The sequence below is a fragment of the Zea mays genome, chromosome 7 (assembly GCF_902167145.1).
Source record: "Zea mays cultivar B73 chromosome 7, Zm-B73-REFERENCE-NAM-5.0, whole genome shotgun sequence".
NCBI lineage: Eukaryota > Viridiplantae > Streptophyta > Magnoliopsida > Poales > Poaceae > Zea > Zea mays.
In genome coordinates this window covers 166,916,135-166,941,515 of record NC_050102.1, presented here as the reverse complement: position 1 = coordinate 166,941,515, position 25,381 = coordinate 166,916,135, and the positions used below count along the sequence as shown (strand labels likewise).

Sequence of the window (25,381 nt, the reverse complement as noted above, 5' to 3'; positions counted from 1 at the left end):
TCCGAAGAAAGTGGCAGACATTCTGAACTGGAAAGCGCCAACAGATGCTCGAGGAATCAAGAGTTTCATTGGAATGGCCGGATATTATCGGCGATTCATTGAAGGGTTTTCGAAGATTGCGAAACCTATGACAGCGTTGCTAGGCAACAAAGTTGAGTTCAAGTGGACCCAGAAATGCCAAGAGGCCTTTGAAGCGCTGAAAGAGAAGTTGACTACAGCGCCTGTCCTAGTCTTGCCTGATGTGCACAAGCCCTTCTCGGTGTATTGTGATGCTTGCTACACAGGTTTGGGATGTGTGTTGATGCAAGAGGGAAGAGTTGTGGCTTACTCGTCCCGACAGTTGAAGGTTCATGAGAAGAACTACCCCATCCATGATCTAGAGTTGGCAGCAGTGGTTCATGCACTGAAGACATGGAGGCACTATCTGTATGGACAGAAATGCGATGTTTACACAGATCACAAGAGTCTGAAGTACATATCCACTCAGTCAGAGTTGAACATGAGGCAACGAAGATGGTTAGAGTTGATCAAAGACTATGAGTTGGAAATTCATTACCATCCAGGCAAAGCAAACGTAGTGGCAGATGCTTTGAGCAGAAAGAGTCAAGTCAATCTGATGGTCGCTCGTCCGATGCCTTATGAGTTGGCCAAGGAGTTTGACAGGTTGAGTCTCGGATTTCTGAACAATTCGCGAGGAGTCACAGTCGAGTTGGAACCTACCTTGGAGCGCGAAATCAAAAAAGCGCAGAAGAGTGATGAGAAGATCAGTGAGATTCGGCGACTGATTCTAGATGGCAAAGGCAAAGATTTTCGAGAAGATGCAGAAGGCGTGATATGGTTCAAAGACCGCTTGTGTGTTCCCAATGTCCAGTCTATTCGGGAGTTGATCCTTAAGGAAGCTCATGAGACAGCTTATTCGATTCACCCTGGCAGTGAGAAGATGTATCAGGATCTGAAGAAGAAATTCTGGTGGTACGGAATGAAGAGGGAAATCGCAGAGCATGTGGCTATGTGCGATAGTTGTCGAAGAATTAAGGCAGAGCACCAGAGACCTGCTGGATTGTTGCAACCGTTGCAGATCCCTCAGTGGAAATGGGATGAAATTGGTATGGATTTCATAGTCGGATTGCCTCGCACTCGAGCCGGCTACGATTCCATTTGGGTAGTAGTGGACCGCTTGACCAAGTCAGCCCACTTCATACCTGTCAAGACCAACTATAGCAGTGCAGTATTGGCAGAATTGTATATGTCTCGGATCGTTTGTCTTCATGGTGTGCCAAAGAAGATAGTGTCAGACAGAGGAACGCAGTTCACCTCTCATTTCTGGCAGCAGTTGCATGAAGCTTTGGGCACGCATCTGAATTTCAGTTCAGCTTATCATCCGCAGACAGATGGCCAGACCGAAAGAACCAATCAAATTCTCGAAGACATGTTGAGAGCCTGTGCGTTGCAAGATCAGTCCGGATGGGACAAGAGATTGCCTTATGCGGAGTTTTCCTATAACAACAGTTATCAGGCCAGTTTGAAGATGTCACCATTTCAGGCGCTCTATGGAAGGAGTTGTAGAACTCCGTTGCAATGGGATCAGCCTGGAGAGAAGCAAGTGTTTGGGCCAGACATTTTGCTTGAAGCCGAAGAGAACATCAAGATGGTTCGAGAGAATATGAAGATAGCGCAATCGAGGCAGCGAAGCTATGCAGACACAAGAAGAAGAGAGCTGAGTTTCGAAGTCGGAGACTTTGTCTATCTGAAAGTGTCACCGATCAGAGGAGTCAGAAGATTCGGAGTGAAAGGCAAGCTAGCACCCCGCTACATTGGTCCGTATCAGATTCTTGCAAGACGTGGAGAAGTGGCCTATCAGCTCAGTTTGCCCGAGAATTTGTTTGCTGTGCATGATGTCTTTCATGTGTCTCAGTTAAAGAAGTGCTTGCGTGTGCCAGAAGAGCAGTTGCCAGTGGAAGGTCTTGAAGTCCAGGAGGACTTGACCTACGTTGAGAAGCCAGTGCAAATCCTTGAGATTGCAGACAGAGTCACCCGAAGGAAGACCATCAGAATGTGCAAAGTCAAATGGAATCATCACTCTGAGGAAGAAGCAACCTGGGAGCGTGAAGATGATCTGATGGCTAAATACCCCGAGCTCTTTGCTAGCCAACCCTGAATCTCGAGGGCGAGATTCTTTTAAGGGGGATAGGTTTGTAACGCCCTGAATTTGGGGGTAGAATTTTTTTCTTCTTTTCTCTCACCAAATTCGGGCGTTACTCTCTTTTCTCTTTCCCCGTTTGCTCCTTCTTCCCAATTTCAAACCAGTATAACGGCATGTGTCCGTGTCATGTATAAACCAAAACCTAAGTGTCATGGGTGTTGCATCATGCCGAAGCACATTTCTTTGTCTGATGTTGAGTGTTCGTCTCGTTCCGTTCCGGATTTTGATTCGCGTTTTAATTCCGTTTAGTGGTCCGCGCTCGTCGTGGGTTTTCGATCCGCGAAGTGGCCCGGCCCAACCTAGTCCAGCCCAGCCGGCCCGGCCCGCCCCGGCCTGCGCGCCCCCGGCGCCCAAAACCCCCCCATGCGCCCCCATCCTCTCTCTCTCTCTCATTTGGATCTCCCGTGCAACAACCTCTCCTCTCCCTCTTCCACCTCTCTCTTCCCGTGGTGCCCTAGGATTTGGAGACGGCGATCACCGGATTTTGGACCCCGAGGTGAGCTCCCCTCCCCTCCCCTTCTCCTCTCTCTCCCTCTCCCTCCTCTTCTCCCCCCCCCCCCCGCGCGCCCTCCCTCTTCCCCCTGCCCGCGCGCGACCCCACCCCGGCGGCGCTCGCCCGCGGCGGCGCTCGGCCTCGCCCGCCCGGCCTCCCTCCCCGCGGCGGCGTTCGGCCCCCCCGCCTCGGCCCTCCCCGGCGGCGCCCGCCCGCTCGGCCCCTCGGCGCGGCCCCGTCCGGCCTCCTCGGCGCGGCGGCGTGGCCCCCGCTCGGTCCCTCGGCGCGGCGGCGCGGCCCCGCCCGGCCTCCTCGCGCGGCGCTCCCCCCGCCCGGCCTCCCTCCCCAGCGGCGTGCGGCCCCCGCTCGGCCCCCTCGGCTCCCCGGCGGCGCTCGGCCCCGCTCGGCCCTCCCCGGCGGCGCTCGGCCGCCTGCCCCTGCCCGTCCCGCGGCGGCTCCCCGCTCGGCCCCCTCGGCTCCCCGGCGGCGTGCGGCCCCCGCTCGGCCCCGCTCGGCCCCTCCCCCTCCCTCCCCGGCGGCGCTCGGCCCCGTCCCGGCCTCCCCGGCGGCGCTCGGCCCCCCGCTCGGCCTCCCCGCTTGCCCGCGCGCCCCCACCCCCCCGGCTCGGCCGCCATGGCCGGCTCGGCCGCCCCCGCGCCCTGCCCCGTGCCCGCCCGGCTCGGCCGCCCCTGGCCGGTTCAACCGCCCTCTGGGCCGGTTCAACCGCCCCCCCCCCCCCCCGTTCGGCCGCTCGTTCCCGTCCCGGCCTCGCCCGACCGTATCTTCGCTCACCCGCGCTCGCGGTGATTATTCGTTAATTAGCGTGTTGCGTCGCGCGCTTCGCCGCGCGACGGATTTGTCTAAATTCAGATTCTATCTTGTGTGTGTCGTGCGCTTCGTCGCGCGACGATCCATTTTTTGTTTCAGGTTGTTTAAGGTGTAACGTCGCGTGTGTATTCACGCGACGTTCCACTTTGGACTCAGTTTAGTCGACGTATGCCGTCGTGCGCTTCGTCGCGCGACGTTTAACGTCTCCTCGTATCTAAGGCGAAGTGTCTCGCTGCGTGCTCGGTCGCGCGACGAGTCGTTGACTTTTAATTTGTTTTAGAGAGCTTTGTCGCGCGTCTCGCCGCGCGACCATCCTTTTTATTTATCTCCACATGCTTATAATAATTAGACATGAAACATGACTTTACTTTACGCTAAACATAGTGTCTACATTAAATTTCCTTCCATTAAGCGAGTAGTTAATTTATAATCATGTAACGTGATCGTTTCTCGACTGTCTTTTCCTCTTTCTCTCTTAACCGTACTCGCGAGCCCGCGTGGAACGTCTGTTTACTTATTGCATTCTATTGTATGGTGTACTGTTCTTTTGTATTAAATGTGTGGATGTATGTATGTTTGCGCTTGCATAGAGAACGATCCGGTTGAAGAGCCCGAGGAACTCGCAGGAGAAGCCCCTGAGCAGCAGTCGGTTGGTGGAGGCAAGTGTCCTTTGACCTATCTCTGTCCTATTCATTCTTTAATTCACCTCCCGCTTTACATATTTATGCCTAAGGTTTGACTAGCTTTTGTTATCCCTATCCTTGCTTACCTATTTGGGTTGGATTATTACTGTTTAGCTTTATGCTATTGCTCAACTCTAATCAATGAACATGATGAGATTATCTATGATACGCTGTTTTCCCTTCTCTTATGATGATGTTGTACTTGTGACCTTCAAGGGGGCTCGAGCGGTTTCTCGAATGCCTCTCCGTAAGGACCTGTTCTATGGATGACCGCCCGGGAAAACAGTGCAACCATGAGGGTGGAATGGGATGCCCTTAGCTGAATAATTAGAGGATCCGGGGTGTAGTTCACTTAGCCGTCGTGCCGTCAATGGGGCTCGGTGTATGCGGCTCGCTCTACCAAGGTTGATTTGTCCCTTGGGGAGGAGTGCGGTACATTTAGGAAACCTAACGGGTGGCTACAGCCTCGGGGAATCTTTGTAAAGGCTACGTAGTGATGCCCTGCTAGGCCACCTAGGTAGTGGTCAATGGGGAGTAGCTCTCTCCGGGCAGAATGGGAATCACGGCTTGTGGGTAAAGTGCACAACCTCTGCAGAGTGTTTGAAAACTGATATATCAGCCGTGCTCGCGGTTATGAGCGGCCAAGGGAGCTCCAGTGATTAGTGAGACTTGATCAGAGATACTTTGGTACAGGTGGTTATGAGATTGATGGTTTTGGTTATGACTATGATGCTGGTAAGTGGTGCTCTTTCCGTTTGGAAAGGAGTACGTTTGGGTTAATAACTTGGGTTAATGCTAAAACTTGGCTTTCTACTAGTAAGTAATAATCTGACCAACTAAAAGAAACTACTTGACTTATCCCCACATACAGCTAGTCCACTACAGCCAAACAGGATACTTGCTGAGTATGTTGATGTGTACTCACCCTTGCTCTACACACCAAACCCCCCCCCCCCAGGTTGTCAGCATTGCAACCACTGCTCAGGCGAAGATGAAGCTGTGGAAGGAGACCTCCAGGAGTTCCAAGACTACGACGAGTTCTAGGAGTGGGTTAGCGGCAACCCCCAGTCGGCTGCCTGTGAAGGCCGCGTTTATCTACGTTTCTTTTCCGCACTTTGATTTACTGTAAGAACTATATGGACGTCTCAGACGTATGATGTAATCAACTATTATTCCCTTTAAATTCTATTTTGAGCACTGTGTGATGATGTCCATATTATGTAACTCCTGTGTACGTGAATAACTGATCCTGGCACGTACATGGTTCGCATTCGGTTTGCCTTCTAAAACCGGGTGTGACACGGCCACTTCGCTCGAGGCAGCCTAGCGCACCGGACACTGTCCGGTGCACCACCGGACACTGTCCGGTGCACCACCGGACAGTCCGGTGCTCCAGACCGAACAGCCTTTTGGCTGTATACAACCAACTTTTCTTTGACTCGATTTCTCCTGTTTCAAGCACTTAGACACAATGCATTAGTCTTCAAAACAATGTACTAAGGCTTAGAAACATACCTTTACTCTTGATTTGCACTTTGTCCATCCATGGGTATAGATTCACATTTAAGCACTTGTGTTGGCACTCAATCACCAAAATACTTAGAAATGGCCCAAGGGCACATTTCCCTTTCAATCTCCCCCTTTTTGGTGATTTATGCCAACACAACATAAAGCAACTAGAACAAGTGCAATATCACTTCAAATAAAAACTCAAATTTATTTTGATTCAATTTTGGCATATATGGATCATCCTTTGCCACCACTTGGTTTGTTTTTGCAAATCAAACTCAAATCTCTATCTCTAAGTCAAACACACATGTTGAAGCATAAAGAGAGTCATTCCAAAAGAGATTGACTAAAGATTTCAAAAACTCCCCCTTTTTCCCATAATCAACACTTCTCCCCACAAGAAGCCAACTTTTGACAAGAGAGAGACAACAAAAGAGTTTTGACAAACCAAAAGCTCTATTCTACTGTTTTCAAAATTTCTCAAGTGGTAGCTGATCCATTTATTGCTTTGGCCTTTATTTTCTCCCCCTTTGGCATCAAGCACCAAAACGGGATCAATCTTGGCCCTTTAACCCCTTTGCCTCACCAAAATCTTCAATGAAGAGCAAATAGGCAATAAGAGTAAAAAGATGAACTTGGAAAAGTTACTCTTTTCATCGGAGTGCAGTGGAAGTCTTTCATGGTCCAAGTCCACCTTTTCCCTTTCAAATCTCCTTCGAGACTAAATCAAGCAAACTCAAGCATATGGTTAGTCTCAAAGGGTCAAGTTGTAACACCACTCCCCCTAAACATGTGCATCAATTACACAAGGACTTGTGAGGTCCAGGGAATGTTTGTACAACTTGAGCACCACAATAAGCAACAAAATGCAGAATGAACATGATCAAAGGCATAAACACATGTATGCTACAATTCAATCCAAGTTCCGCGAATCTAAGACATTTAGCTCACTACGCAACCTGCAAAAGGTCTTCTCATCTAGAGGCTTGGTAAAGATATCGGCTAGCTGTGTTGGAGACTTGTTCTCAAATTCTAAGAGTTAAGAACAAGGCAACATAAAAAGTGTTAAATGTTAGGGTCCTTCGTCCTTCGAAGCATTATATCCCCTCGGGAAATAATGAGTCTCGGACGAAGGTCATGAGAGACATACCTTCGTAAACATGACAAGTAATGACGAAGGACTCACATAAAGCATGAAATATGATATAAGCATCACCAAAGAATCATTTCTATTTTATTAACATGGAAAAACAGAAATGATCCCAAATTACAAATGTACCTTCGATCCTGAGAGAAGGTGGAGAGTATAAGCGTGACGCCAAAAGCAAAATGACAAGTCCGCGTGAACAGTACGGGAGTACTGTTCATCTATTTATAGACGCGGGACGCAGCCCACGTAAAATTACATCCATGTCTATTACATTTGTTAACGGTTTATGGAAATCTATTGAGGACCCCGAAGTCTTTTTATCTTTAAGTCGGTTCCCCCTTGTGCTATCGCGCCGAAGCTTCCCTGCGTACAGCTTCGGCTGCCTTCGACCTTCGTCTGGCTCAGCCTTCGTCCTGGTCGTGCTCCATATCCATAATTCTGAATCCGAAAATACCTGTTCATATAATTCACTTGGAAAGCATTGTCAAATCATGTTTTTGAGGACCTTCGGAGGACGAAGGCCCCCAACAGTAGCCCCTCGCAATATTAATTTGTAAATAATAAATTCAGATTGCGATATGGACGAAGGCCTTGAGCCGAAGGTCCGAAAAAACACCTTCCCTTTGCTAGAATAGCAACATTCACTGACAAGCGGGGCCTTTTAACTTTCAACGCCCTAGGCGTATAAATAAGAACACATCGTGAATTCATTTGGTACACACGCTTGCCTTTTGCTTCGGCCCACTAAAAATTTTTAGCTCTTGTTCATTGAGATTTGCTGGTCTTTTTGACTTCGAAGCTTCGGCCTCGGGAACAAATTTTTAGTGTTTCCGAAGATGTCTGAAGACAAGAAGATCCCTGCTGAGACGAAGCTGAGTCTCGAGGAGGAGAAGAATCTGGGGTTCCTGATAGCGATGGCAGAGACTAATACAGAGAAAATCACGAAGGAGATTCTCGAAGGTTTGTCCGAAGATACTGATGATAGCGACAGCTATGATGTAGAAAGTGATGGGGAAGAGGCCGAAGATCGACCGTGGCGACCAAGTCACTCAGTTTTTGGGAAAACAACCATCAAGCAGAGTCACATTGATAATATGAGGGGGCGATACTTCCGAGACATATCTATTGTGAGAGCTGATGCCGGGGAAAAGACTTCTCCCACCCCTGAAGAGGATGAAGTTGTGATTTTCCGAAGCTTCCTCAAGGCTGGGCTTCGATTCCCCCTGAGCAATTTTGTTGTTGAGGTACTGAAAACATTCCAAATCTACCCTCATCAACTCACTCCCGAAGCTATTATAAGAATGGGGATTTTTGTCTGGGCTGTGAGAAGCCAAGGTTTGGAGCCAAACGCTAAAAGCTTCTGCAACATACACGAGTTATTGTATGAGACAAAGCCCTGGGGAAAGGAGCAATACCACAACAACTTTGGGTGCTACAGCTTCGGCGCCCGCTCCGGGTCAAGCTACCCTGTGCCAACCTTTCGGAAGAGGTGGCCCGGAGCCTGGATGTCTGAATGGTTTTATGTGAAAAATGATCTAACAGCGCAAAATAATGTCAAAAGTATCATTATGTACCCAATTTGGCAACGCTTCGGACTTCGAAGGCCGAAGGTTGAAATGGATGAGGCAGCCGAAGAATGCCAAAGAGCCTTCGGCGCAGTCTGCTCCTTCATTGGGACAAGGGACTTGGTCCAGGAGCACATTGCCTTCAGGGTATGGCCACTTGCAGAAAAGTGGGAAATGCCGAAAGAAACCATCAAAGAGTCCGACGAAGGCGGACTAGTCAGATTAAAATACACATTCAAATATGCAGATAAATTTATTGAACCTGATGATGACTGGCTGAAAAGCATTGAAACATTAAGTGATGAATTACTTGGGGCATACTCGAAGGCTGAAAATACTGCACTATCAGCAGCCTTCGGAGGCCGAAAGAAGAAGAGACTGAACCGAGTGTTTGATGCAATCGGGTTCTTCTACCCTGATTATTGTTATCCCATCCGAAGGCAAAAAAGGAAAAATATAATCTCTGAAAAGGAAGAAGCTGAAACCGCTCCTAGCGAGCCAGAACCAAAAGGAAAAAGGTTGAAGGTCTTCACACATCGACCACGCCATATTGAACCAGCTTCGGTGCCGGAGTTTACCGGGAAAACTTCTTCAGCCACCGAAGCTGAAAAACTAATCAAGTCAGCCTTGTTGCCAGAGATCACAGAAACGGCCGAAGTGCCACCAAAGATTGAATTAGAACAATCAAACATTTTGTTGTCAGAAACAAAAGAGAAAACCGAAGCGCCGCTCACAGAAAAAATTGAGGAAGTAAGAGAAGCAACTGAGGGCTCCAAAACATTAGAAGTTTTGAGTCCTACAGCAATCGTTGGGACAGCAAAACACCAAAAGGGGCCATTAGTGACCCCAAAAAGGAAAAGAATGGTAAATGTACTAGACGTCTTGGAGACGATTAAGTCTTCAAGTACAATTTCAAAAAAGAGTGTTGATGTTGCTGAAGGTTCTACTGAAGCTTCGGCTCAACAAGCTGAAGCTGAAGCTGGGCCTTCAGAGCCCTTCAAAGAACAACCTTTTGAAGCCGAAGCAGTAAAAATTCCGGAACCAATATTAGTTGAAGAAACGGGCACCGTCATCCCCGAAGCACCTGCCGGCATGCATGATTACATCATACGACATGCTTCGGGGAAAAAGCTATCTGAGGAAGAAGCTTATGAGGCCAACCATTATGCAAAGGAGCTGAAATATCCGAAGGGGGCAGTAATATTCAATGGGACAAATGAAGATGACTTCTTATACTGCCTACCGGATAATAAGGAACTATCTGTCTGTCGAGAGATGGCGAGAAGCATAGGCTTTCCGAAGCTTGAAGCTGGGTTAAGTGCCATGACGAAAGAGGATCTCGCAGACAGCCTTGCGTACAACAGCTTGAAGGTACCGGAATTAAACGCTTGAAAAAACCCCCTTATTATTTTTACGCACATCATTCCTTTTTCCTTATTTGAATTCTTTTTCGTATAGGGCCTGATCCTAAGCAACGCGCTAAGAGCGCAGAAGAGCGCCGAAGATGAAAGTTATGAAATTGCGTTTAATAATTTACGCTCCGAAGTTATCAAGCTGAGAAATGAAGCTTTGGAAAAAGATAAAATTCTGCTTACATTGGTGGATAAGGTGAAAAAAGACGAAGCCGCTTCAAAGGCCCAATCCGAAGCTCAAAAACGCGAGATTGAAGATCTTCGGAAACAACTGGCTAGAGCTAAAGAGGAGCGCGCGCTTGAGGAAACGAATCGTGAACTTAGTGATTTTATGGTCAATAAATTGGAATCAAGAGTTAAGGAGCTTCGCACATCGCAGAGGAAATGCTATGTTAAATCTATAGAATGCGTGAATAAAATTAAAAACAGCTTTGCTAGCGTCGGCGCCATTTCCAGCGAGGAGAATTTTTCTCGAGGCAATCCCGAAGATCCGCTGGAATGGATTAGCCACGAAGCAGAGGCCTTCGAAGAAATTCTAAACAGCCGCGACGACATATGCGCTTTTTCAGGCGCTAGAGGAATTACTTCTGTATTAGAGAAGAAGGGTTGCGGGCACGTAAAGCTTTTAGCTCAGTCCGAATCTACCTTATGCTCCGAAGATATCAAGGACCCCTCGGCCGAAGCAAGTGTGGTTGCTGGCAAATTTTTTACTGATATCTGGAACGACGGCGGTCGGGGAATGGCACAAGAAATTATCGAAAGGAGCGAAAAAGGCATCCATGAAGCTAGGAAAGTGGCAGAGACTGCCGAAAAGAGTAGGGAGCCCGAAAGACAGTTAGGTACCAACTAGTCGTTCTTGTTGCGCTGTAATTTTCATTTTAAACTTTGCTCGCGATTTGTAAAAGTACTGAAGAAGTGTTCTCTACGCTCAGAAGCTGTTGGACGATCTCCCCACACAAAAGGGGATGAAGAAATTAATCAGATGGCCGAAACTATCATGGACAAGGTCGTTGACCAACTTCTGAATAAAGCCGCCGAAGCAATATTGAGGGAAGAATAGGTGCTTATTTGGAAAAAACATTTAAAGTGTAATCTATGTAACACTTTGTAGATTTGAATGTAATATACAAGTCTCTTTTCATTATTGAATTCTTTACGATGCATGAAACTTTAAATACATACCACTTTTGAGCCTTCGGCGAAAAAAACACCTTCCCTTCTTTTCATGCGTCGTGAAGAAGATAGCCTTCGTCCAAATTATTCTGATGAATGACATCGATGCCTCGTGAAAACATTTTCCGAAGCTATTTTCCGAAGCTGTGCAGCTTTGATATTGATCTGATGAAGCTCGCCCATGTTTCGTGAAAATATTCCCCGAAACTGTATTCCGAAGCTATACAATTTCAATGTTACTTTTTCAAAGCATCCCTTCGAAGGTTTAGAGTGTCCCCTTCTCTTGCCAAATGCGATATGATGTATGATGCTTATGCTATGCAAAATGATGTGATGATGTTATGTTATGCATGTGACATTTGTTCCGAAGATACACATAAAATATATTCATAAGCTCTGCATTCCCTTAGGAACGTCTTTGGAGCTTCTTCGTCTTTTACTTAGACGGCATCAGCGTTGACTTTTCGCTGTAAGCCTCCCTTAGGAGCTTCTTCGTCTTTTACTTAGACGGTATCAGCGTTGACTTTTCGCTGTAGGCTCTGCATTCCTTTAGGAACGACTTCTGAGCAGAAAACTTACGCTGCGCTCCCTTTGGAACGACTTTTTGTGACTTTATAAACTTACTCTGCGTTCCTTAGAACGACTTTTTGTTACTCCGAAGGATTTTTAGTCCGAAGGTGTTTCTTGGTAACGGAAGAAATTTTAAGCTTCGGCAACTTAGGCCTGTGGATCAAATAAATTTTTCTCGTGGAAACAACGAAATTATTATATGGAAACTATCAATGTTTTTTGCTTCACAGAAAATAAAACTGAATAGAAAAGACTGCTATCAAAGGTAGGATATGTCAATAAATGTGCTTCGACTCTGGCACAGTGCTGTTGACTGTGCGAGCTTCGGACTGTTCTCTGAAGTCCCTCTGCTGTGGAGCGTATTGACTCCCTTCTGGCTGTTGACCTTGCTGCAATGGAGGTGGAGGCGGAGGCTGCTGCCAGGAAGCTTGAGGTTGACTTGCCGAAGCTACAGAAGCCGCAGGGTGGTTGTCTATGTATTGTGGGACATAAGGCGGATGAAACGAAGCAGTATGCAAAACCTGCTTCGACTGAGCTTGTTGAGATGCAGCTTCGGCTAGTTCCTTTTGCTTCTGGATTGTAACATGGCACGTCCTAGTGGTGTGGCCCTTGCCCTCTCCACAGAATAGGCAAAACAGTCTCCTTGGCTGATCTCCGAATCTTCCGCCGAAGCCCCTGGCGCCTCTGCCTCTTGGAGCTGGTGGCCGAAAGGAAGTTTGTTGTTGCCCCGAAGCCTGTGAGGAGCACTGCGGCCTGTTTTGCTGACTCCCCTTATCATCATTCTGAGCGCTATGAATGGAACGGACATGCCTCGGGTAGTATCTTCCTCCGAAGCCCCTGGTCATCTCAGAAAATCTGAAGGCCTCCTCCCTTCTTTGGCGAAAGTCATTGTCGGCACGAATGTACTCATCCATCTTTTGGAGCAATTTCTCCAAGGTCTGAGGAGGCTTCCGAGCAAAGTATTGAGCTGCAGGTCCAGGACGAAGCCCCTTGATCATGGCTTCGACAACGATTTCATTGGGCACCGTTGGTGCCTGCGCCCTCAATCGTAAGAACCTTCGGACATAAGCCTGAAGGTATTCTTCGTGATCCTGAATACACTGGAAGAGGGCTTGAGCTGTAACCGGCTTCGTTTGAAATCCTTGAAAGCTGGTCAGTAACATATCCTTCAGCTTCTGCCATGAAGTGATCGTTCCTGGCCGAAGGGAGGAATACCAGGTCTGAGCAACATTCCTGACGGCCATGACGAAAGACTTCGCCATGACTGCAGCGTTGCCCCCGTACGAAGACACTGTTGCTTCGTAGCTCATCAAGAATTGCTTCGGGTCGGAGTGGCCGTCAAACATGGGGAGCTGGGGTGGCTTATAAGATGGAGGCCAAGGAGTAGCCTGCAGCTCAGCAGACAGAGGAGAAGCATCATCAAAAACAAAATTTCCCTGATGGAAATTATCATACCAGTCGTCTTCGTTGACGAAGCCCTCCTGATGAAGGTCTTTCTGCTGAGGCCTTCTGTTCTGCTCATCGTGGGTGAGATGGCGAACTTCCTCAGAAGCTTCGTCAATTTGCCTTTGCAACTCAGCTAGGCGGGCCATCTTCTCCTTCTTCCTCTGCACTTGTTGATGTAGCATCTCCATCTCTCTGATTTCTTGGTCCAGCTCTTCTTCCTCAAGCGTCGGGCTAACAGCTTTTCTCTTCTGGCTTCTGGCCTCCCGAAGAGAGACGGTCTCCTGGTTGTGGTCCAGCGGTTGTAATGCTGCAGCCCCAGCCGCTGAAGCTTTCTTCGGCGCCATAGCGAAGGTCTATAGCTTCCGAAGGTGTTCACGAAGACTTGAAGTGGAAGTGAGTTCACCGGAGGTGGGCGCCAATGTTGGAGACTTGTTCTCAAATTCTAAGAGTTAAGAACAAGGCAACATAAAAAGTGTTAAATGTTAGGGTCCTTCGTCCTTCGAAGCATTATATCCCCTCGGGAAATAATGAGTCTCGGACGAAGGTCATGAGAGACATACCTTCGTAAACATGACAAGTAATGACGAAGGACTCACATAAAGCATGAAATATGATATAAGCATCACCAAAGAATCATTTCTATTTTATTAACATGGAAAAACAGAAATGATCCCAAATTACAAATGTACCTTCGATCCTGAGAGAAGGTGGAGAGTATAAGCGTGACGCCAAAAGCAAAATGACAAGTCCGCGTGAACAGTACGGGAGTACTGTTCATCTATTTATAGACGCGGGACGCAGCCCACGTAAAATTACATCCATGTCCATTACATTTGTTAACGGTTTATGGAAATCTATTGAGGACCCCGAAGTCTTTTTATCTTTAAGTCGGTTCCCCCTTGTGCTATCGCGCCGAAGCTTCCCTGCGTACAGCTTCGGCTGCCTTCGACCTTCGTCTAGCTCAGCCTTCGTCCTGGTCGTGCTCCATATCCATAATTCTGAATCCGAAAATACCTGTTCATATAATTCACTTGGAAAGCATTGTCAAATCATGTTTTTGAGGACCTTCGGAGGACGAAGGCCCCCAACAAGCTGGTTCTCGGTGCTAACATGAAACACTTCGATATCTCCCTTTTGCTGGTGGTCTCTCAAAAAGTGATGCCGGATGTCTATGTGCTTTGTGCGGCTGTGTTCAACAGGATTTTCCGCCATGCGGATAGCACTCTCATTGTCACATAGGAGTGGGACTTTGCTCAGATTGTAGCCAAAGTCCCTGAGGGTTTGCCTCATCCAAAGTAGTTGTGCGCAACACTGACCTGCGGCAACATACTCGGCCTCAACGGTGGATAGGGCAACGGAAGTTTGTTTCTTAGAGTTCCATGACACCAGGGACCTTCCTAAGAATTGGCACGTCCCCGATGTACTCTTCCTATCGACCTTACATCCGGCATAGTCGGAATCTGAGTATCCAACCAAGTCAAAGGTAGACCCCTTTGGATACCAGAGCCCGAAGCAAGGCGTAGCAACCAAATATCTAAGAATTCGCTTCACCGCCACTAAATGACACTCCTTAGGATCGGATTGAAATCTAGCACACATGCATACACTAAGCATGATATCCGGTCTACTAGCACATAAATAAAGTAACGACCCTATCATTGACCGGTATGCTTTTTGATCAACGGACTTACCTCCTTTGTTGAGGTCGGTGTGTCCGTCGGTTCCCATCGGCGTCTTTGCGGGCTTGGCGTCCTTCATCCCAAACCGCTTTAGCAGATCTTGCGTGTACTTCGTTTGGGAGATGAAGGTGCCGTCCTTGAGTTGCTTCACTTGGAACCCAAGGAAGTAGTTCAACTCGCCCATCATCGACATCTCGAATTTCTGCGTCATCACCCTGCTAAACTCTTCACAAGACTTTTGGTTAGTAGAACCAAATATTATGTCATCGACATAAATTTGGCACACAAACAAATCACCATCACATGTCTTAGTAAAGAGAGTTGGATCGGCTTTCCCAACCTTGAAAGCATTAACAATTAGAAAGTCTCTAAGGCATTCATACCATGCTCTTGGGGCTTGCTTAAGTCCATAGAGCGCCTTAGAGAGCTTACACACGTGGTCGGGGTACCGTTCATCCTTGAAGCCAGGGGGTTGCTCCACGTACACCTCCTCCTTGATTGGCCCGTTGAGGAAAGCGCTCTTCACATCCATTTGGTACAACCTGAAAGAATGGTGAGCGGCATATGCTAGCAAGATACGAATTGATTCTAGCCTCGCCACAGGAGCATAAGTCTCCTCAAAGTCCAAACCTGCGACTTGGGCATAACCTTTTGCCACAAGTCGAGCCTTGTTCCTCGTCACCACCCCGTGCTCGTCCTGTTTGTTACGGAACACCCACTTGGTTCCCACAACATTTTGCTTGGGACGAGGCACCAGTGTCCAAACTTCATTGCGCTTGAAGTTGTTGAGCTCCTCCTGCATGGCCACCACCCAGTCCGGATCTAGCAAGGCCTCCTCTACCCTGAAAGGCTCAATAGAAGAGACAAAGGAGTAATGCTCACAAAAATTAACTAATCGAGATCGAGTTGTTACTCCCTTGCTAATATCACCCAGAATTTGATCGACGGGATGATTCCTTTGAATCATCGCTCGAACTTGGGTTGGAGGTGCCGGTTGCGCTTCTTCCTCCATCACATGATCATCTTGTGCTCCCCCTTGATCACACGCCTCCTGTTGATGAACCTGTTCATCGTCTTGAGTTGGGGGATGCACCGTTGTTGAGGAAGAAGGTTGATTTCGTTCATCTTGTTCCTGTGGCCGCACTTCTCCAATCGCCATGGTTCGTATAGCTGCCGTCGGAACATCTTCTTCATCTACATCGTCACAATCAACAACTTGCTCTCTTGGAGAGCCATTAGTCTCATCAAATACAACGTCGCTAGAGACTTCAACCAAACCCGATGATTTGTTGAAGACTCTATACGCCTTTGTATTTGAGTCATAACCTAACAAAAACCCTTCTACAGCTTTGGGAGCAAACTTAGAATTTCTACCCTTCTTCACTAGAATGTAGCATTTGCTCCCAAATACACGAAAGTAAGATACATTGGGTTTGTTACCGGTTAGAAGCTCATAGGACGTCTTCTTGAGGAGGCGATGAAGGTAGACCCTGTTGATGGCGTGGCAAGCCGTGTTCACGGCTTCCGACCAGAAACACTCGGGGGTCTTGAATTCTCCAAGCATCGTCCTCGCCATATCGATTAGCGTCCTGTTCTTCCTCTCTACCACACCATTTTGTTGTGGTGTGTAGGGAGCGGAGAACTCGTGCTTGATCCCTTCCTCCTCAAGGAACTCCTCCACTTGAAGGTTCTTGAACTCGGACCCGTTGTCGCTCCTTATCTTCTTCACCTTGAGCTCAAACTCATTTTGAGCTCTCCTGAGGAAGCGCTTGAGGGTCCCTTGGGTTTCAGACTTATCCTGCAAAAAGAATACCCAAGTGAAGCGGGAAAAGTCATCAACGATAACTAGACCATACTTACTTCCTCCTATGCTCAGATAGGCGATGGGTTCGAAGAGGTCCATATGTAGCAGCTCCAGGGGTCTTGATGTTGTCATCACATTTTTGGTGTGATGAGAGCCTCCCACCTGTTTCCCTTCTTGACAAGCTGCACAAGGTCTATCTTTTTCGAAATGAACATTGGTTAGACCTATCACGTGTTCTCCCTTTAGAAGCTTGTGGAGGTTCTTCATCCCCACATGTGCTAAGCGGCGATGCCACAGCCAGCCCATGCAAGTCTTAGCCATTAAGCATGCATCTAGACCAGCCTCTTCTTTTGCAAAATCAACTAAATAAAGTTTGCCGTCTAATACACCCTTAAAAGCTAGTGAACCATCACTTCTTCTAAAGACAGACACATCTACATTTGTAAATAGACAGTTATATCCCATATTGCATAATTGACTAACCGATAGCAAATTATATCCAATAGACTCTACTAAAAACACATTAGAGATAGAGTGCTCATTAGAAATTGCAATTTTACCTAACCCTTTTACCTTGCCTTGATTCCCATCACCGAATATAATTGAATCTTGGGAATCCTTGTTCTTGACGTAGGAGGTGAACATCTTCTTCTCCCCCGTCATATGGTTTGTGCATCCGCTGTCGATAATCCAGCTTGAACCCCCGGATGCATAAACCTGCAAGGCAAATTTAGGCTTGGGACTTAGGTACCCAACTCTTGTTGGGTCCTACAAGGTTAGTGCAAATATCCTTAGGGACCCAAATGCAAGTTTTGTCTCCCTTGCATTTTTGCCCCTAACTTCCTGGCAACAATTTTCCTATCCTTTCTACAAATAGCAAAGGAAGCATTTAAAGCACAATAAATTGTAGAAGGTTCATTCACTACTTTCCTAGGAGCATGAATAATATTCCTTTTAGGCACATGATGAATAGCATTTCTCCTAGACATATTTCTACCATGCATATAGGAAGAACTAGAAGCAAACATGGCATGAGAGTCAAAATCATCATAAGCATTATAATTCCTATAAGCATTTCTAGTTTGTCTCCTATCATGATACATAAAAGCATGGTTCCTTTTAGTACTACTTGCCATAGGGGCCTTCCCTTTCTCCTTGGCGGAGATGGGAGCCTTATGGCTTGTTAAGTTCTTGGCTTCCCTCTTGAAGCCAAGTCCATCCTTAATTGAGGGGTGTCTACCAATCGTGTAGGCATCCCTTGCAAATTTTAGCTTATTAAAATCATTCTTGCTAGTCTTAAGTTGAGCATTAAGACTAGCCAATTCATCATTAAGCTTGGAAATTGAAACTAGGTGTTCACTACACGCATCAATGTCAAAGTCTTTACACCTAGTACAAATTACAACATGTTCTACACAAGAATTAGATTTATTAGCCACTTCTAGTTTAGCATTTAAATCATTATTAACACCTTTTAAAGTAGCAATGGTTTCATGACAAGAAGATAATTCACTAGAAAGCACTTCATTTCTTTTAATTTCTAGAGCAAGAGAATTTTGTGCACTAACAAATTTATCATGCTCCTCATATAAAAGATCCTCTTGTTTTTCTAGTAATCTATTCTTATCATTCAAAGCATCAATCAACTCATTAATCTTATTAATTTTAGATCTATCTAATCCCTTGAATAAGCATGAGTAATCTATCTCATCATCATCACTAGACTCATCCTCACTTGAAGAAGCATAAGTACTAGTATCATGAGTGCTTACTTTCTTCTCCCTTGCCATGAGGCAAGTGTGACGCTCGTTGGGGAAGAGGGATGACTTGTTGAAGGCGGTGGCGGCGAGTCCTTCATTGTCGGAGTCGGAGGAGGAGCAATCCGAATCCCACTCCTTTCCTATATGTGCCTCGCCCTTGGCCTTCTTGTAATGCTTCTTCTTCTCCCTTTTGTTCCCCTTTTCCTGGTCACTTTCATTATCGGGACAGTTAGCAATGAAATGACCAATCTTACCACATTTGAAGCACGAGCGCTTCTCCTTTGTCTTGGTCTTGCTTGGCTGTCCCTTGCGACCTTTAAGCGTCGTCTTGAAGCGCTTAATGATGAGGGCCATCTCCTCATTATTGAGCCCGGCCGCCTCAACTTGCGCCACCTTGCTTGGTAGTGCCTCCTTACTCCTCGTTGCCTTGAGAGCGATGGGTTGAGGCTCATGAGTAAGACCGTTCAACGCGTCGTCCACGTATCTCGCCTCCTTGATCATCATTCTCCCGCTTACAAACTTCCCTAGAACTTCTTCGGGCGACATCTTGGTGTACCTAGGATTTTCACGAATATTGTTCACCAAATGAGGATCAAGAACGGTAAATGACCTTAGCATTAGGCGGACGACGTCGTGGTCCGTCCATCGCGTGCTCCCGTAGCTCCTTATTTTGTTGATAAGGGTCTTGAGCCGGTTGTATGTTTGAGTTGGCTCCTCGCCCCTTATCATTGCGAATCGTCCAAGCTCGCCCTCCACCAACTCCATCTTGGTGAGCAAGGTGACATCATTCCCCTCATGAGAGATCTTGAGGGTGTCCCAGATCTGCTTGGCATTGTCCAAGCCGCTCACCTTATGGTACTCGTCCCTGCACAAAGAGGCTAGCAACACAGTAGTAGCTTGTGCATTTTTATGAATTTGTTCATTAATAAACATGGGACTATCCGTACTATCAAAGTGCATTCCATTTTCTACAATCTCCCATATGCTAGGATGGAGATAGAACAAGTGACTACGCATTTTGTGACTCCAAAATCCGTAGTCCTCTCCATCATAATGAGGAGGTTTACCAAGTGGAATAGATAATAAATGAGCATTAGTACTTTGAGGAATACGAGAGTAATCAAAAGAAAAGTTCGAATTGACCGGTTTCTTTCTCTCGTATTCGTTGTGGTCGTCGTCCTTTTGGGAGGAAGTAGACTCATCGCTGTCGTAGTAGACGATCTCCTTGATGCATCTTGTCTTCTTCTTCTTCCCATCTTTGCGTCTGTGGCCCGAGCCCGAGTCATTGGACTTGTCATCCCTTGGCTCGTTGACGAAGGACTCCTTCTCCTTGTCGTTGATCACGATACCCTTCCCTTTAGGATCCATCTCTTCGGGCGGTTAGTCCCTTTGTGAAGAGAACGGCTCTGATACCAATTGAGAGCACCTAGAGGGGGGGTGAATAGGTGATCCTGTGAAACTTAAACTTATAGCCACAAAAACTTGTTAAGTGTTAGCACAATAATCGCCAAGTGGCTAGAGATGAGTCTCAACAAAACACAATACCACAAAAGATCAACACAGAGAAGACACAGTGGTTTATCCCGTGGTTCGACCAAGTACAACACTTGCCTACTCCACGTTGTGGCGTCCCAACGGACGAGAGTTGCACTCAACTCCTCTCAAGTGATCCAATGATCAACTTGAATACCACAGTGTTATGCTTTTCCTTTCAATATCCCGTTTGCGAGGAATCTCCACAACTTGGAGTCTCTCGCCCTTACACTTGAGATTCACAAAGAAATACGGAGTAAGGGAGGGAAGCAACCCACACAAATCCACAGCAAAATGCGCACACACACGGCCAAGAATCGAGCTCAAAAGACTATCTCAAAGTTCTCACTAGAACGGAGCTCGAATCACTAAGAATGACAAACGGATGCGCAAAGACTGAGTGTGGATGATCAAGAATGCTCTAAGATTGCTTAGTGTTCTCCTCCATGCGCCTAGGGGTCCCTTTTATAGCCCCAAGGCAGCTAGGAGCCGTTCAGAGCAATTCTGGAAGGCTGATCTTGCCTTCTGTCATCGGGCGCACCGGACAGTCCGGTGCACACCGGACACTGTCCGGTGCCCGATCTCCTTCCTAAAATGGCGCAGCCGACCGTTGCACGCCAGAGAGCCGTTGGCGCACCGGACATGTCCGGTGCACACCGGACAGTCCGGTGCCCCCTTCTAGCCGTTGGCTCGGCCACGTGTCACGCGCAGATCGCGCGGCCGACCGTTGGCCCGGCCGACCGTTGGCTCACCGGACAGCCGTCGGCGAATTCCCGAGAGCGGCCACTTCGCTCGAGGCAGCCTAGCGCACCGGACACTGTCCGGTGCACCACCGGACAGTCCGGTGCTCTAGACCGAACAACCTTTTGGCTGTATACAGCCAACTTTTCTTTGACTCGATTTCTCCTGTTTCAAGCACTTAGACACAATGCATTAGTCTTCAAAACAATGTACTAAGGCTTAGAAACATACCTTTACTCTTGATTTGCACTTTGTCCATCCATGAGTATAGATTCACATTTAAGCACTTGTGTTGGCACTCAATCACCAAAATACTTAGAAATGGCCCAAGGGCACATTTCCCTTTCACTTATTTAAGTGCCAATGGGTACAACATCCCGTGGGGGTGACAGTGGATAACTACGGACTCACACTGGTAGACTTAAAGAAAGTAGGATATAAAGATGACCCGTAGGTTCTCGTCGAATGTGTTGCACAAGTGTTCTATGTACTCGATCCAGCAGATGAGAAGATGCATGTAGTTATTTCTGGAAAGCAAAAAATTGTTGGAGTTGAGAATGTGGGAGACCAAGATGAGGAATACAAAAAGTATGAAGAGATGTTCGTCTTTAACGGTCCAGAGAGAATCAAGCGTGTGAAAAAGAAAATTGATAAGAACTTAAAACCATAAATGCGGAAAATGGTAGTTCATGAAAAATTGTATGAATCAAATTGTATTTGTTATCATGTATGATCGACTATGCATTGTGGTTGCCAATTAATTTAAAATCTCTCTAGTTATCTATGTGTGCTATTAAAATTCTTTTAAATTGTATTTGCATATTTATGTTAAAAATTAAATATTAATTCATTTAAATTGTATTTGCATATTTCTGTTAAAAATTAAAATATTAATTCATTTAAATTGTATTTTCATATTTCTGTTAAAAATTAAAATATTAATATGGTAATCAAATCACAATCACATGCGGTTTTTCATTAGGGTCCGTTTGTGAAAAGAATAGAACATCACAGGCGGTCCTAAAAAACCCACTTGTGATACTAAGACATCACAGACGGTTCGAATAGCCTGCGACATTCCAGACGGTTTTCTAACCGAACCGCCTGTGATGTAAAAAGCCTACCGCTTGTATAGAGCCAAACTGTACTAGTGTTTTATGGGTTGTACATCATATAAAACCCCACAAAAGATAGCAAATATAGATTGAGGTAAGAGGGGCAAATTATTTTGGCTCCTACGGTGTTGCTTTACTTTACCATTCGTGACACAAGCCATCTAAGGTCATGTTTAGATCCATTAGCCATTGTAATTACTCATCCGTCCTAAAATATAGTTTTTAGTGCTCTTTTCAGTTCATATTCATTAGAACGATGATAAATATAGACCTACATATAAAAAGTTAATTGATAAATGTATTTTTAATCCAAAACGAGTTATATTTTAGGACAACAAGAGTAGTTAGTTTTGTGTAGCTAATGAAATGGTTGTTAGTTTGGTAGTATTCACTTAAAAATTAGCTAAACTATTGGCTAGATCTATTTGGACCAAGAAATTAATTATTAGCGGTTGACTAGTATCTCTGAGGTTAAAGAGAGTGTAGGCTTATCAGTACATTATAAAGGCTCTCTTTTTGTTAAGGCATCTGGAGCAGCTTACTCATATCTCATCCTAACTATTATCTATACTATATTTAAAGCAACAGTTTCAACGGTCGTCCTGCGTCATCTTTTTACAAATAAAGGGCAGGAGACACTGGTGAAGCTGTCTAACCAGTAGAACATCATGCTCAAATGTTTTTAATATTGAATATAAATCATATATATGTATCTATGTTCTTTGTAAAATAAAAAATATATAATCGTGTCGGGTCGGACCAGCACTATGGGCTGAGGCTACAGCCAAGCACGGCACGGCGTTCTTGGCTCTTGCAAGCATTAGATCGTTTCTGAAACCACATTGGCGCAATAGACTACATGGTGTTTGAGGTTACTGAATTGGATGGAGCAACAATGATTTATCACACTAACAGGAAATAGAAAGGTTATTTGTTGGTTTTAAACGTTAGTAATTTCTACGAAGTAGCATAAATTATATGGAGCGCATTCAGTTTTTATTTATACCTGACTTTAGCAATCACTCTATATTTTGATCTATCTTTTTTATCAGTTTGACTTCATGTGACTTATTTTAGAAACTTGAGCTCACAAACTTTCTCTTATTTGGTCTCTGTATGGTGGAATTATATCATTTTATAATCTCTGTTCGTTCAGTCAGTCGTTGTGAACTCTCTTCTAATCGCTCATTTCATTGGTCGTGTTGTACCAAGACATATTGCATGGAGTAAACAATAACATCAGTTAGCCAAATCAAAAAAAATATTATACAAAGAGTGGAGACAATTAATAAAAAATCTTGAATAATTTATCTGGGTATTATTGTAAGCCGTCGCAACGCACGGTCAACCGACCAGTATCCCCTAATATTTTAAACTCCGCTATATAAATAATACAGTTTACAATACAAAACCATATTTTATATGACCACATGCACGGTCTGCTGATCATAGCCGTGCATACGTTGGGTTCTAGATTGCAAAAGCTCACTTTAGTCATGTTCCGTCCGTTAGGGAGGATTAATTAGGCGGCAGCAGGCAGCTGTCACATTTTTATCCCACAACCAACTGTAATCAACACGAGATTAATCTTCCTGCCTTCCTGGTTCCCACTTCGCTTGCTTCGTAAGGAAGTCTTTTTTCTTTTGCCTTTCCCTACTTCCGCGTGCATAACTGCATATGGTCCGTGTGACGGTTATGCGAAATGGAGGCGGGATTAGGATGGCCATTAAAGGCCATGGTTGTGCACATCACCTGATCCATGTTGTTCTTATATTGGAGTCTTAGTCCATTCTCAATGCACTATTTTATTGTACTGTTTCCAAGATATCATAACATTTGTCTAGTAAACAATATATACTGAGTTTCATCCTCATGAAACTCTCTCCTCTCCATAAAACTCTCTCATATTTCTTTTTATTAAATTGTATTTCATGTCATCCTACTTATATATGTGACATGTCGTAGAATGAAACTCTCATAAAATATCCATTGAGAATGTACTTAAGGCCTTAAAGGTTGTTGGCCCTAAACCCTAAAACACTGCTTGTTTAATACGAGATGTAACATAAATGATAATGATTCACACTTACATATCAGTGATAATAAGTTTAATAGACTAGTATTAGTTTCTAGTGTTATAGTTTATAGTGTTATGATTAGTCCTAAACAAACATGATACCAAACGGCATTTCAGTTTCCTTCGCGTCCTAGCCCGGGCAGCCGGGCTGATGCCCAGACAAGAAGCATCCAGCCCCACTTCAACTCCTCACTCCACAGTCCATAAACGAGACTGGTCACTGGTTCGGTGGTTCCCAGCCTTGCTGTGCACGTAGGACACGACGCGCCATGGTCGGCGAGCCATTTAACGCCTCCTTCCCTACCCCACGCCTACCACTCTACCACCCCACCCCTGCCCGCCATCAATGCGGTCCATATGCGTGCGTCGCCTTAAATCGGCCTACCACCCTCCTTCGCCCCCGCCGCAGCACGCAGAATTTTCTTACTGCTGGCTGCTGCTCGCCATTGCTGACCACACTCACAGCAGCCTCCCTCCCCCTCGCCACCGAAAGCTAGCCCGTTGCTTGCAAGCCTCGCCAACTGCCGCTATATATACGCATACAAGCGCGCGCCGCGCACGCGCAGCACGCAATCAGAACAGTGGTTGCTGGAGAGCGCGCGGGCCGGGCAAGGAGCAAGGACGAGCAGGGTCGTCGATGGTGTTCTTCTGCTTCCTGGTGGAGCAGCGGCGGACGGTGCGGAGCAGCAAGCCGGCGGCGGGGATCTGCTCGCGCTGCGGCGGGTGCGCCAGCGTGGCGGACATGGAGACCGCCACCAGGGTCTGCTACCTGCTCACCGTGCACCGCCGCACCTGGCGCGCCATCATCTGCACCTTCTGCGGCGCCATGCTCAAGTCCTACCGCCACTACAGGCTCTACTGACTCTCGGCCGATCGACGGAGTTGTTCGAGTCGGTGGGTGGTGGAGGAACGCGCGCCTTCATTCTTCGCGGCTTGCTGTGAGGTGTAGTGATGAGCTACGTACGGTACTAGCTAGTGATCTGTTCTTCCTGATGAGTCCTCCTCTAACTGGGTGTCTTGCTCGCGACTGCTACAAGCTAGATTTTGTTTTTGTTTTTGTTTTGTTCCTGCTTGATTATGCTGCTGGGGTTTGCAGATGGTTGTAATGGCAGAGCTGCGTGTAAATATAGTTATGTGTCATCACTCATCCATCTGATTTGTCCACCACCACCTGCTGGTGATCCTCTCCCTCCTCCTTCGTGAAGCATAGAATGGTTTTCCTTCTTAAATAAAATCTTGCACACGAATTGCATTTTGCTCTTTCCATCTGTTGTGTGGGGAACTGGAACTGGGGATGCTTTTGTCCGTTTGGCCAGCGTTCAGCGATCACGCACTTGTGGTCTCTCACTCTAGCATGAAACCATGAAGCCATGAAGGCTATTCACTTATTCGTCATCAACCTTGGCAAATACTTTATTTAGAAATCACCATTTCAATAAATAAACAAGTACACAGTTCTGAACGTTTCAGGCCTTCTTCTTTAAAAAAAATCCTGAATCTGAACTCCTGAAAGTTTCAGGCTTTCATCAGCAATGAAAAGGTACTCACCACCGATTGATCAACAAACATAGGATCCTATGCACTGCGTGTGTGCAGATATACGCAAAATTAATATGGACAGATCGTCTCACATTATTCAG

General features: G+C 46.3%; 1 protein-coding gene across 1 annotated transcript; it reads left to right on the top strand.

Annotated features, from left to right (window-relative positions):
* Window positions 1–24,057: 24,057 nt before the first annotated feature.
* LOC100279061 (uncharacterized) lies at window positions 24,058–24,892 on the top strand. The gene has a single exon (NM_001327931.1). The coding sequence runs from the start codon at window positions 24,088–24,090 to the stop codon at window positions 24,601–24,603; it is 516 nt and encodes a 171-aa protein (NP_001314860.1). The 5' UTR covers window positions 24,058–24,087; the 3' UTR covers window positions 24,604–24,892.
* Window positions 24,893–25,381: the final 489 nt, after the last annotated feature.